Here is a 15,175-nt window from a genome sequence, read left to right as displayed (position 1 = left end):
CTGACTAATAAGATGCAAACAATGAAGATTCCTGAGGGTTAATTCTGTGTCAGTGATAAATTCGAAACATCTTTGGAAAAGAGCTTTGGTATAAAACTTTTTGAAGTTGGAAATAACATATTGATCCATTGGTTGTAGGAGTGGTGTGGTATTACGAGGCAAGAACTTAATTTTGATGAAATTAAACTCTTCATCCAAATCTTCTTCCAACTGTGGTGGATGTGCTGGAGCATTGTCCATTATAAGAAGAACTTTCTCAGGCAGACCCTTTTCTTGTAGATACCATTTCACTGCGGGAGCAAAGACCTCTGTCATCCACTCACAGAAGAATTGCCTGTTTAACCAGGTTCTGCTGTTACCTCTCCACATAATGCTGAGTTTGTGCCTGTAACTTTCTGCTTTTTAAAGACTTGAGGATTTTCAGAGTGATAAACCAACAGAGGTTTTATCTTTCACCACTGGCATTGGTGCAAAAAAGCAAAGTAAGTCTGTCTTTCATTGGCTTGTGTCCTGGCAATGGCATTTCCTCCTTAGTGATGAACGTTCTCTTAGGCATTTTCTTCCAGAAAAGCCCAGTTTCATTGCATTTAAAAACTTGTTCTGGTCTGTAATCTTCTGACTCCATCACTTTCTGAAATTCCTTCACGAACCTTTCAGTGGCTTCTTTGTCAGCACTAGCACCTTCTCCATGTCTAACAACACTATAGATACCGGTTCTATTCTTGAATTTCTCAAACCATCCTTTGCTAGCTTTAAACTCTTTGCCGATGTCTTTGCTACTGCTAGTGGATGGCAAGCTCTGTGAAAGATCATTGTAAATAGTTTGAGCTTGTAAACAGATCATGTTTTGAATACACTATCTCCTTTCAGTTGCATGTCATTAATCTAGATAAGTAGTAAAGTTTCCATTTCTTCCATAACTTTATTTCTTTAAGATGACATGATAGATACTCCTTTGGCCACATCCAGTTCCTTATAAAAACCTGCTTTCTTGAAAATTGTAGCTATGGTGGATTTGTACAAGTCATACAGCTTGCACAGATCACTTTGCCTGACTCCTTTCTCACATTTTTTCACAATTTCTTTCTTAATTTCTATTGTGATTTTCTTCTTCTCTACTTTCTTAGTTTTCTTTGGTCCCATGTTCAAAATAATAAGCTGATCAGTGAAATGACTTATCTGGTAGATTATTCAGAAAATAAACGTGAAGCTACAATAGAACACATCACTTATAAAAATAAATACATACAGTACACATAATAAATACAAACCTAAAAAACTTCACAAAGTGTATTGTTTGTTTACACAAATAACAAAATAGATAAATACCAAAAAAGTAAATACGTGCAGCATTCATCGTATTTCAGATAAATACGATGTAGCAACAACAATCGTTACACTAGAGACGGTTCAGCGTCCGCTCAGCTAAACGTGCATAAAAAAGTTTAAAAAAAGTATAATGTAAAATAGGCTTTAGTTCATTTGAAAAGAAAAAGCATCACGGTTCATATCTTGAGTCTAGTTCGTATCTAGAGGATAAAATTGGATACGAAAAAAGTTCATATCTCGAAAAGTTCGTATGTCAAGCGGTTCATAAGTTGAGGTACCACTGTATTTTTGTTGTATTTTGCAATATTTCTTTTGGCTATTTTACTTTAACTGCAATCATCCTATAATCTGTTAAACTAATCATAGCAGTGGAATATTAGGAAAATTTATAGAACAGATGCAGGCATCTGAATTGAAGGATGGACAGAACTTGCACAAAGTGAGTACTCTCTCTCTCTCTCTCTCTCTCTGCAAGCAGCTATGCTCAAACTTCCTTCATGCACTACCTGGAAGATGAGCAGTATTATTATTTGCCAGCTGATCAGGACTTCTCCCAGCCAAAATATTACTAACAGGTCCAGTCCTGTGTTCTATCCAGTAGTCAGACTGCAGGCACTATTTTACTGCTGTATTCTTTAAAGAAGCAGGCTCCCTAGTTAATTAATTTTGTTGTGGAGTTGATGATGAGTTTGTTGTGTGCAGTCATCATCTGCACTGCTTGTTGCAAATATGAAATTTTAAAGTATAAGGAGAAATCAATTTATATACTATAAGTACTTAAATATTTATTTAAGTACTTTGTGCAGTCATCATCTGCACTGCTTGTTGCAAATATGAAATTTTAAAGTATAAGGAGAAATCAATTTATATACTGTAAGTACTTAAATATTTATATACTTATACACTGCTCAAAACAATTAAGGGATATTTTAATTTCTGTCAGATAATTATAAATTTCAGCAAATAATTATAACTATTGGATACTTTATACATGAATAAATATTTCTTACTTATGGATGCCCGTGTAACTCAGTGGAAGTGGTGTTTGGACTCCTCAGCACTAAACCGCCAGAAGGTAGACTTGGAGTTCAAGTCTAGTCACTGACTAGAGGAACTTTTACTAAACCTTTCTTTGACTGGTTCCCGAGTTAGTTGATCTCTGGCATGGGCAAGTGGGTCTTTTCTCCTGGAAATTGGGATTTTTTGTCCCATAAACTCAAGAAAATCGACAGTAGAACCCACAGTATTTCAGAGACATTAAAATATTGTGTTAGGGTTAGGGACAATGAGATGGCGGCACTTACTAGCCACCTTCTTCACTGCACACCGATTAATTACTGATAGCCTTGGGCCAGCTATCTCTGATTGGCTACCAATAGAGAGTGAACTGCTCACTCAGTATCCAAAGGTTAGACAGGGCTACCACGGCCTCGCCTATTCCCTATACAGGAATAAAAAGGCGTTAGCTTATTTATTTTATTTTTACTTATGAATATGGTGTAATCGATGAGATATTGTTTAAATAATCGATATTTATTACAAATTTAACAAATTATACATTTTAGAGTGAAATAATTTTAACAAAAATAACAACAAGAATAGCCAAAAATGCTTTTGTTAATTTTTAATAGTCTCCATTAACAGCGGTACATCTTGATTGAATGGACCGGATAAGATGATCAAAGTTCTTTTGGGATATTTCCCCACTCTTTTGTGAGAGCAATTTTGAGTTCTTGAAGCAACTGTGGTGCCACCAGTCGAGCAGAAACATGCCTACCTAATTGTAATCCAATCAAGCATCCCAGGCATGTTTGATTGGATTACAATCTGGTGAACAGGAAGGCCAGTCCATTTGTTCATTATCTTCTTCCTCAAACCATTCTTGTACCAAATTTGCATGGTGTGGACAAGCATTGTCATCCATAAAAATGAATTCTTGGCCAATTGCAGCAGCACATGGACAAACTATCGGTTCCAAAATCCTCATTGCGATACCTTTGGGCTGTTAAGAAACAATTTCTGATAAAATAGAGATCAGTATGGCCACCTATACTTATTCCAGCCCATACCATCAAACTCCCACCTTGATGTTCGGGTCTTTCACGAACAAACTGTGGATTATTTCTTGTTCCACTTTCACGGCATATTAAGCTACGTCAGTTATCTGGTTGCAGACTGAACCTGGACTCATCACTAAAAAGCTAACAAGCACAATCCTCATTTGTCCAATTGTGGTGTGCCCAAATTCTTCAGGCTCTTTTGTGATTTGCTTTTAGAGGAATGCAAACCATTGGCCTTCGAGCATATAAACCTATGGCATGAAGACGATTGCGAACATTTCCCGTCTCCAAAAAGCAATTCCAAATTCGTGAAATTATGCTTTGAGATACACGACACACTTGAGCAACAACTAGCTGCATTTATCCAGCTTCTAATCGACCAATAGCTCTCCAAGCCATGGATTCTGGGATATCATGTTGCCCTGCCATTTTTAACAAAATAATGGGTGGTAGGTGACACAAGTTTACAACTGAAGTGATAATTATGCACTGTGAAAGTGAGTGCAGCAAGCCACACTTTTATATCCCCCCCCCCAACATGCTAATATGGCTAATATAATTTTCGACAAGTCATATTTTAATATGATTTTGTAAGCAGTTGAGTGTTCTACACTGTTGTATATTAACAATATATTAAAATAAATGTGTTACATTTGTAAATTATTTTTAGAACAACTTTATAATTTACAAGAAAACCAAAATATCCCTAACTGTTTTGAGTAGTATATATTTATATACTACAAGAGTCCTCTGAAAAAAGAAAAAAAAAATTGTTTTTATGAAACAGGATTTTTTTTTTTTTTTTTTTTTCAAAGAACCGTATTACTGCTGGAAGTAGAAGTCAATAACATCCTTCTTTTCTTACATGAGTTTATTTAAGAAAGCAGATAGAAAATTACAGTTTTCTGTCTACAGAAAATAATAGGGAGATACCAAAATGGAAGTTTAAAGTGATGGCTTTTGAATTTTTACTCTTTTCTATAGTCTAACACTACCAAAACTTTAGTTCATCATGCACACACACTTTATGTGCCACCAAAGCATTTTAACATCTAGGACTCGTCTAGGAGGTCCTTTTATCATACACAGCTCATCACCATGCTTTACGCACACTCAAATGCTCTGCAGACACCACACTCTCAGGCAAGGCACTCCAATCATTCACGACTCTGCATGATATAAACCTGCTTCTCATTCCCCTACTCACACCCTCTTCATACAGTTTCAATTTATCCTATTTATCCTATAACAACCCCTTAATAACTTGTAGGTCTCTATCATATCTCCCCTCTTCCTTCTGTCCACCAGACTCTGCAAGTTGCATCTATTCAATCTTTCCTCATACTCGACATTCCAGAGGTTAGAAACTACCTTAGTCAGTCGCCTCTGGATCCTTTCCAAAATCTCTTAATCCTTATGAAAATCAGGTGACCAAATCTGGGCACAACAGTCCATGTGGGGCCTAATCAAAGCCTTATATAATGGAACAAGAATCTCCCTACTTCTACAAGTCAGTGTCCTTTGCATCATTCCCAGAAGACTTTGTGTTATCTTCCCAATTTTGGCTATGTGTCCCTTAAATTTCAGATCCTTATCTACTATCATCACCAGATCTCTCATTTCCTCCACCTCCGACAATATATCCTCACCAAGCATGGTGAGGATATATTGATAAATTGATATGAGGATAAATTCTGCATCCCATTTTCGTTTTCCAAATTTTAAAACCTTACATTTTGCAACATTACACTCTCATTCCCATTCCCGTGCCCAATCACTCAATTTATTCAAATCTTCTTGTAAGGCCACAACATCTTCTCTACTCTTCATGGTTTGTCCCAACTTTGCATCATCTGCAAACAACTGAATATCTCCATCCAAATCTTCGCCAATATCATTAATATACAAGTTAAACAGCAATGGCCCTAAAACAGACTCCTGAGGCACACCACTAGTAACTTTCCTTTTCCTGGATATTGCTCCTACTTTTCATGGTTACAACTCAAACCACATTTCTAATATAACAAACACACCTATGGTTTCCATCCTTATTCTTCTCACAAGGACATCTGTAGAGTTTCTATTCCTTATTGTCAAGGATTAATTGGAAAAGTTATCCAAGGTTCTGCATACTAACTCTCCAGGAGTCTATCCATCCAGTTGATTTGCAAGTTAATGCTGTTTTTACACATGTTGGTCAAATTTTTCTTCTATCCCTCTGAGAACTATTCTGGATCCTTGTTTTTGTGATCTTTCATATATATATATATATATATATGAGAAAATGGGCAGTTCTGTAATGGTATGTTTAAAAGAGAACCAGGATCACATTTTTTTTTGTGAGATAGACAAATTACGTATTACAGGTAATGCTATATCTGCCTGATACATGATTCATTGGAAAAAGATTCAAGTGCTACATAAAAGCCATTTTTTAATGGAACTACTGAGTGCAACAAGAGAGTCATGAAGCTCTGATTCAGCAGCATAATTTAATAACTGCTTAAAATTTTCCCAATTTTCATAAGTTCATACAAATTACACCACACTAATGTAAATTTTATGTGTGTTTCACTGCTACAAATTACTTTTTTTTTTGCTATGTACTCTGTCAGCATACAAATCAAGCTCTTCTAACACTTCTGATAGCTCATATTTGTAATGCGCTATATATAAATTTTTTTTTTGTTTAATTGTTATTATATTCTCTTTTTTACAATACTACTACTGCACTGCTAGGTCATGAGATATAACGGAAAATTTTGTTGATAAAACATTTATGTATTCCATTTCAATTATTATCGTAATGTCTCTTAGATCTTTATCTTTCATCACATATATTCCTTTTTTTGTTCGTATCATTCACTACTTCTACAGAAGTCTTTGTTTTTGGAAATATAGAATATATTAAAAATATACATATTATATACTGAAATATTATGAATACAAGAAATTAACCCAAAAAGGAAACTGGTGCAATTCATATGTCTGTGGGCAATATGCAAATACTCCAAAAATTTTGTTGATAAAACATTTATGTGTTCCATTTCAATTATTATCGTAATGTCTCTTAGATCTTTATCTTTCATCACATGTATTCCTTTTTTTGTTCGTATCATTCACTACTTCTACAGAAGTCTTTGTTTTTGGAAATATAGCATATATTAAAAATATACATATTATATACTGAAATATTATGAATACAAGAAATTAACCCAAAAAGGAAACTGGTGCAATTCATATGTCTGTGGGCAATATGCAAATACTCCAAGTGTTGAGTGTATCACTATTCTTGAAACTGCCATCTCAAGCTTCCATTCTTTTCTCTGTAACGATTCATCTTGTAATTCACCTAATATATTTGCTTGATATTTCTCATAATCTAAAGGAAGAAAAAATACGAAAAAGGTAAAAATACTAATAAGAAATAAATGGTAAAGCATAACATCCTATGTGGCAAAACCTGAAAAATAACTCAGTTTAGAAAAGAGTTAAATGTTTTGCATATTTCTATGGTTAGTTTTACCATGGGATAAATATTAGCTATTATATAATGTATATAATAATAAAGAAACGTGAGATTCTTCATGAAAAGTATGTGATCCATGCTTAATGCTTTAAAAAAAAAAGATATACAATACCGATGACTAGCCAAATGCACCTCACAACTAAATGATGTTAGAGAGAGAGAGAGAGAAAGAGAGAGTGGAAGGAAGGATATATTGTAACAATTTATCATGCAGAGGATGATGATTTTTGGATAATAATATCACTGTATGGACAATAATAAACACCAATCAGATTACTATGTTCTCTTTCACGAAAAACATTAAATAAAATAAAACTGAACAAAGATTTGAGATTTGAAGTTTAGAGGGCATACTGTGGAGATGGTCAAAATAGTTCATCTGATTACATGGATGTTGAAAAATAAATATTAACAAGTAGAAATAATGAGGTTGGTTGTTATCTTCATATCGATTTAATAAGGTAAATTCTACTATGGACTATTACTACTTATTATAATTACTATTATTATTAACATTTGATCTCCATGGACTCAAAGACTCATTGTGGGAGGTTCACACTACTGCACACAATGCTCATCCAACCATGCCTTAAATGGATTCAATGTGTCTAAACACATAACACACTCAGGCAATGCATTCCACTCATCAACCACTCTCCAAGCAAAGAACATATTCCTCACTCCTCTGCTCACACCATCCTTACACAGTTGCCAACAAAGACCTCTTGTCCTCCCCCCCCCATCCCATTCTATAAAACAACTCCTCCATATCGACCCGATAACAATCCCTGACTAGCTTATGTCTCAATCATATCTCCCCTTTTCCTTTTATTCTCTGCAACTTACATTCTGTCAATCTGTTCTCTTACTTGACGTTCCAGAGATCACTGACCAACTTCGTGAATCTTCTCTGGACCCTTTCTAACATATCCTTGTTACCATGAGAACCCGGTGACCAAATCTGTGCATAAAAAATCCATATGAGGCTTGATCAAGATTTATAGAATGGTATCATAACCTCTCTATTTCTGCGTGTCAGAATCCTCCACATCACAGCGATTATCAGATGTGATATTATCACAACTTGAGCAATGTGGCCCCTGAATTTCAAGTCCTTGTTCACCATTACTCCTAGATCTCTCATCTCCTCTGCTTCCATCAAAGTTTCCCCACCAAGTGTATACTTTGCATCTGATTGTTGCTTACAAAATCTCAAAAGCTTACACTTTGCGACATTGAACTGACAGTTCCACTTACCTTCCCATTCATGCAATCTATTCAAGTCCTCTTGTAAGGCAATAACATCCACTTGACTATGCATTGCTCTCCCCAGTTTTGCATCATCTGCAAACAGTTGCATATCACTAGTTAAACCCATTCCAATATCATTAGCATACAAATTGAACAACACTGGCCCAAAAACTGACTGCTGGGGCACACCACTAGTGACCTTTCTCCTTCAGGATACCACACACCCCATATAAAACTCTCTGATACCTATCCAACAGCCAGTCAGTGAACCAACTGAGAAGTCTGTCATCCAATCCCCTCTGTTTCAATTTATATAAGAGCTTGTCGTGTGGCAATCTATCAAAAGCCTTTGTAAAATCTACATACACCATTGTATATGCACTCCCCTATCCAAGGTATCTGTCACCTTTTTATAGTACACAAGTAAGTTAGTGAAACATAATCTCCCCTTAACCACAGAGAATATTGCTGTATCAACCCATTTCTGTATCCTACTTCTCACCAATCTCTCCAGTACCTTCACCACTAGTTCAGATATACAGACTGGCCTATAATTTGAAGCTAGAGCCTTATCACTACCTTTATGTAGTGGAACAATTTTACCCTCCTTCCACTCCTTGCTGTTGTAAGACTTACTAAACAGGCATGCCAATGCTACTGCCCTAATTCCCTGGAACATTCAGTTAAGATGCATGGTGATATGTCATCAAATTCCATCGTCTAATTGATATCAATCTTATTTATTTCCTGAAATACCTCCTGCTCACTCACAATTAAGCCATCCCCTCCTATGTCCTCTACACTTAAGTTCCTCATGATTCCACCTTGATCAGGATGAAAGATCCTTATAAATTGATCACTGAATACCTCAACAATGTCTTCTACAGCAGTTGCTTGCCATTCTACCATTTTCATCCATTAACTTCATCTTACATTATCATTCTTCCTTCTAATTGCCACACACATCTAAAAAAACTTCTCTAGAGTTTTCTTTGCCTGATGTGCACCAATTTCTGCTTATACTCTACTTTTATTTTCCTTACTAACTGAGTCACTCTTCTGGTTTATACTCTTCATGTGACTGATTATTACTTTTATTCATCTTGTACTTCCTCCAAAATACTTTCTTTTTCCAGATTTCATGCTTAAGCACCACATTCATCCATTTTACACCTATCTTATTCAGCCTTTTGGCCTTCGTAATACACATTGATGTGTTATGTATTTCTTTGTCACTTCCCATGCAGCATTTATTTCCTTAGTGCTCAACTCCTTATTTCATGTTATAGCTCCAAGATGCCTCATAAGCTTTGTCATAATCACCAGCCTTATAATTCCACATATATCCTTTCCTCACAAAAGTCTACATATGACTAGCTACAAAACAGTTGATTACTTCATGATCACTTTCACCAAATGGAGCAAAGTGTGAAACCCCCTCTCACAATCACATCCTCTGATGAAATTATTAGATCTAGAACTCTAGATCCTAGCATGCCCTCCTTTACATGCTTCCTGAAATAGTTATCTCTCAAGAATTCGAGAAATGCATTTTCTTTATTCCCAAATTCTATCTCTCTAATCCAATCTATACTACAATAATTAAAATCACCCATAATAATTACCCTTCCTTTGTTCATTAATCCAACTTTTTTATACATTTCTTCATCACCACCTTCCACATTCCCAGGCCTGGGAATGCAGAAGGTGGTGAACTACATCCAACTAAACATATCTTCCTCTCAATCTCCACATTACACCACACTGCCTCATAACCAGTGCCACTATTTCTCCCTTTCATGTCTACCTTATGTGAACTTAATTCCCCCTATTATCATGCAGCAACCCCCCCCCCCTTCTTGCCATATCTATTCTTACGAAAAATATTGTATCCTTCTATTAATTATCCTACTCATTTTCTCACCTGGATAGCAGATCTTATGGACTCTCTCAGTAACTAGCCTTCTTATTATGAAATCTCCATATACTGCTATCGTGGAATCACTCGTCACCTCTTTTACTCTTTTTTCTTTCATCGTGTTCTCTTGTAGATGTTCATTAGTTTCCACTAGACATCTAACATCACTCCACATATTGCTCATTTCATTTTTCATTTCCAATAACTGTTTCATTAAATTTTGCATTCTGACAATTTCTTTCTTTATCACTCCAGCAATCTCACTACCTCTCATATGTTAAGATCTAGTAGTATGGATTTCTTAGGGATGAGGAAGTAATGGAAAGGATCTAGAAATCAGATCCTTTCTGCCATAGGTATCTGCTTCTGCAGTACTTTTCTCCTCATAGGCAGCATTCCATTGATCATGAAGATCTGTGGAATGCTGCCTATGAGGAAATATTGAATATCCATGGGTAACAAGGTAGTTGATAGATAAGGGGAAGGGTGTAAGAGAGAAACATAAACAATTTTAAAGGAAATTTATAGAACTGACACAGAAAACATTTTAGAATACATTGGTAAGAAGGAAGGGAATGGGGTCACCCCTGAAAATTGTATAACAGTGTATTAGCAAAGATTAATTTTTTTGATTGGAGGTTAATAAATGGGTGGAATTACTAGAAATATTGAATGGGTTAGAGTGCTGTCTTGATGAATGAGTTCAAGGAAAAGTATGACATTACTGTGTGAATAATGGTTAGCAGAAGACTTCCCATGATGAATCTTTGACCGCATGGAGATACCTAAGAAAATAATAATAATAAAGATACTCAATTATACATTTCACGAATATGTAGGACAAAACACACAAGAATGAAATTAAAGGATAGTTTGTATTCTGGTCTTCTAGTAAAAAGTATACAACAAATACATGATATATTTCTTTCTACTTGGGAGGGGTGGTGCTAGTGTCGCAAGTGAATGTAGCAGTTGTTTAATTTAATTACTTTAATTTAAAAATTGTTTTTAAATTAAAGTATAGTGAGGCTTTTTGTCTCAAATTATGCTGTAGTTGTGCTTCAGTTGGAAGCACAACTACAAGTGTCCTTCAATGACGTCATTGTTGAAACTTTGTTGTTTATATTGTGTTTTTGATACTTGTTTGTTTCACTACTTCAACGTCTATAAATGGTATCCATAAAGAAACATACGTCAGCAGCATGGAGGACTTCTGTATGAATGTCTAGCTCTGCCTTGGATGTTTTGCAGTGGATGCGTTGCAGAAACTGCTATATGTATGCTCCGAAAAATGTGAAAGATCTGGGGACCGTTTGGGCAAACGAGAAGAATGAAAACGCTAATGTATGTAAAAAGTGTCTAGATAGATTAGAGCAATTAGGAATGGAAGCAAACATAGTAGAAGAGCTTCAACAGGAGTTCATCAAAATGAAAAGCAACCTTCATCTCCTGCAAAAGAAATTGGAAGTGCTCAGTAAGCAGGTTCAGGATATTAAGACTGAGTTAAATGTGTTGAATAGAGAAATTAGGACTATGGAGATTACTTTAGCTGAAATAAATTGAACAGGTTTAAGTAAAGGAGAGACTTTGGTAAATGATGAAATAATGAATAGTATGGAAGTGACTTGGAGTCAACAGAATGAAAGCACAAGAGGTCTAGAAGAAATGAGATGCTGTAAAAAGTGAGGGGGTAAGTAAAAGATTGTTGAGGGAACCGTCTGGTAGAACAATAGAGAGAATGACTTTAGCAATAAAGACAGGCCATGATGCAGAAAAGATGATAGTTATGGTGGATACAAATGATCTGAGTGGTAGTATTAATCAGATAGCAAAAGATTTAAGAACATTGTTAGATATCGTGAAGAAGAAAAGTGTCAAAGGGAGGATAGTGTGTATGTGTGTGCTGGCTCATTTTGACAATTATGAGTTTAGTAGATGAGTGATGATAATGAATGATATGATAGCAAAAATGTGCAAAAAACGAGGTCTGGATTTGTTGATGTCTGGAGCGTGTTTGAAGGCAAAAGACAGCTATATGCAAGAGATAGGTTGCATCTGAACATGGAAGGTCATAAGTGATTGAAGAAGTTACTGTTTTCTGAACAAGTTGAAGAAATTGGGCAGGGAAACTAAAACTGAAAAGGTTGAGTGTAACAGGGAGAAACTTATGCAGTGAATGTATATTTGTTGATCCTTTTTTGCAGAATAATTTGAAGAAAAGAGTGGATAAAAATCGGCATGGGACTACTGAAATTAGTAGACTGTATATCAGTTCTAAAGCCGGTACAAGAACTAAAGAGAATCTGCAATTTTTGTATACTAATGCAAGAAGCATTTGAAATAAGAGGGAAGAATTTTGGACATTAGTCAGTGTAATCTTACCAAAAGTTGTAGGATTTAGTGAAACTTGGCTGTCAGCAGAAGATGTGGTTACTGGAATTGAATGTGATTGGCACAGTATTTTCAGGGAGGATAGAGAAGATAGAACAGGGGAGGGGAGAGGGGTACTGTTGAAGATAGCTGATGAGTTGCAGCCAAAGAAAGTAGTATATCAAGAGGATAGATGTGTGAATGATAGCTCATTTGAGGCAGTCTGGTATGAAATTATGACCAACAAAACCAAATATACAGTTGATTGCTGCTATAGACCAGAGGGTACAGGGGGTGATATTGAATTCATGCATCAGCAAATTAGTGCAATGAGTGCAGGGTTAGTGATTACTATGGGAATTTTAATTATGGTGATATCAATTGGAATGAGAAAATATGATGAGACAAAAACGAAATGGGCTTCATACACCTTCTAAGAGATAATTACTTGAAACAGCACATAACAGGAACTCATGGTGTGAGAGTGTTGGATCTGGTCATAGCTGTCAGAGGAGGACGTATGCATAAGTAAGGTGCCCTCGTTACCTTCAATTGATGACAGCAATCATGTGGTATTGACTTGGGAGGTTCAAAATTTGTGGATTTCTCTCTTAAGAAGGGGTATATATGGAACTACAGGTTAGGTAATTATAACAAGCGTTGGAGTGAGCTTACAGCTGTCCCATGGCAGAACATATTGCAGGGGAAAGATGTTAGCAGTGCATGGGATATAATCAACACTTGTCTGAGGAGGGCAATATCAGCCTACCTTGTTTGTCTTCCATGATCAGGAAGACAAACAGAGTAGGCATTAGATGGATGAATAGTAGTATCAGGCTTGATCTGCAAAAAAAGAAAATGTTATGGAGAATTTACAAGGAGAAAGGCGATCAGTACACCCATGAGCAGTACAAGGCTCAAGCTAGGAAGGTTACCAGCATAGCTAAGAAAAAATAAATCAGATTATGAGAAGACCTAAGCCTAGGAGATCAAGGAAAATCACAAAGAGTTCTTCCGCTGTGTGGCAAGTAAAAGGAAGAATGACTTTGGAAGGATAACCTTAGTGGGTGCTGATGGTATTGAGGTGACCAACTCAGATGTAATAGTAGAGTTACTGAGGGATCACTTTTCAAAAGTCTATCACACAAGTGAGAATATCTCAGTACCTGTAGCCAGTGGCATAGCTAGGGGAGTGCGAAGGGGGCGGTCCACCCTGGGCAGCACTTGGAACCTTTTTGAACTTTTGCAGTTAATTCAAAAATACAGTCTCAAGAACTCAGTTCCAAATATTGTAATACTACTACAAATTTTCCTCACAACTGCTGTAAGTGTTGCTGGTTGTGAGTGGAGTTTTATAAAAATAAAATATGATTAAGAATTACCTACATTATTATGAAATAGACTTCACAAATGTCATCGACTATTTTGCTAACAGAAAAGCAAGAAAAATAACATTTTAGAATGTTGAAATTAAAGTTTTACTTCAAAAATAAACATAGTGTTTTAATTTATTTCCCTATACGTCGTTTTGACTTTTGTAGTATTTTTGGTGTGTATTGAGAGAGGCAGCAAACTCAGGGACCGCACCGGGCAGCAACTGCTCTAGCTACACCACTGCCTGTAGCAATAACTAATGTGAGAATTGAAGTTCATAAATCAGAGGTACTTAGTATATTGCAGAATTTAAATGCAAACACTGCTGTAGGTTTAGATGGAATATCAGCTTGGGTTATGCATGAATGTGTAAAGGAATTGTCAGTTCCTCTTACTTGGTTATTTAACTTAAGTTTGAACTCTGGTATGGTCCCTAGGGAGTGGAAGTTAGGCAAAGTAGTTCCTTTGCATAAGGGTGGCTCTAAGACTGTGGTAGTTAATTACAGACAAATCACAATGTCGGGAAGTGGTAAAAGTATTGGAAAAGTTGGTTAAGGCCAGAATTCAAGAATGCGTGGATCAGAATATAATACTCTACAGGGGCTAACATGGTTTTATTAAAGGTTGATCCTGTCTCAGCAATTTATTAACTTTTTAAAATAGAATGACATCTGAGTTGGACAAGGGGAATGGCTACACAGTGATACCTCTGGATTTTGCTAAGGCTTTTGACACGATACCCCATGGATTACTGTTGCACAAATTAGAGCAGATTGGGATGGATACTAAACTTGTGATATGGATAAGAGAGAGAGAGAGTGGCTCATGGAAAAATACCAGAAAGTAGTGTATGGAGGAGCAAAGTCCAGCATGAGGCAGGTGACCAGTGGTGTGCCTCAGGGCTCTGTGCTTAGGCCATTATTGTCTAATTTGTACATAAATGATATAAGAAATGGCTTGAAGGGAGACATTCAGTTGTTTGCTAATGACGCAAAGTTGGGTAGCGCAATTAAAAATCAAGCTGATGTTGAGAGTTTGCAGGATGATTTAAATAAGCTGGAAAAATGGGCAAGAGGTAATGGATGTCAGTTCAATGTGAAAAAGTGTCAAGTTATGCATTTTGGGATTAAAAGATTACCAGCTGTGTACCACATTGATGGAACTTTACTCCAAGAGATTGATGAGACTATGAACTTTGGGGGTGTTGGTGGATAGGGATATGAAGTTCAGAGGACACCTTGCTAAGGTGTCCAAGATTGTACATAGGATTACTTGGTTATTGAAGAACACACTAACATCCAGAGATAAAGAGGTTATTATTCCCCTTTATAAGGTGTTGATACT

The 15,175-nt window shown here is 36.1% G+C and overlaps 1 protein-coding gene across 1 annotated transcript in view; it reads right to left on the bottom strand.

Annotated features, from left to right (window-relative positions):
- LOC150110579 (cilia- and flagella-associated protein 43-like) overlaps window positions 1-15,175 on the bottom strand; it is a 609,434-nt gene that overhangs the window by 260,787 nt on the left and 333,472 nt on the right. The window contains exon 14 of the mRNA XM_090401881.1: window positions 6,605-6,771. Within this exon, the coding sequence (XP_090258007.1) occupies window positions 6,605-6,771 (167 nt within the window). The remainder of the gene's footprint in view (window positions 1-6,604; window positions 6,772-15,175) is intronic.

This window comes from Typopeltis vanoorti, chromosome 1 (genome assembly GCF_054136105.1).
Source record: "Typopeltis vanoorti isolate ZY-2024b chromosome 1, IOZ_Tvanoo_1.0, whole genome shotgun sequence".
Taxonomy (NCBI): Eukaryota; Metazoa; Arthropoda; class Arachnida; order Uropygi; family Thelyphonidae; genus Typopeltis; species Typopeltis vanoorti.
The sequence above is the reverse complement of the archived record's forward strand: the minus strand, read 5'-3'. Positions and strand labels throughout refer to the sequence as shown.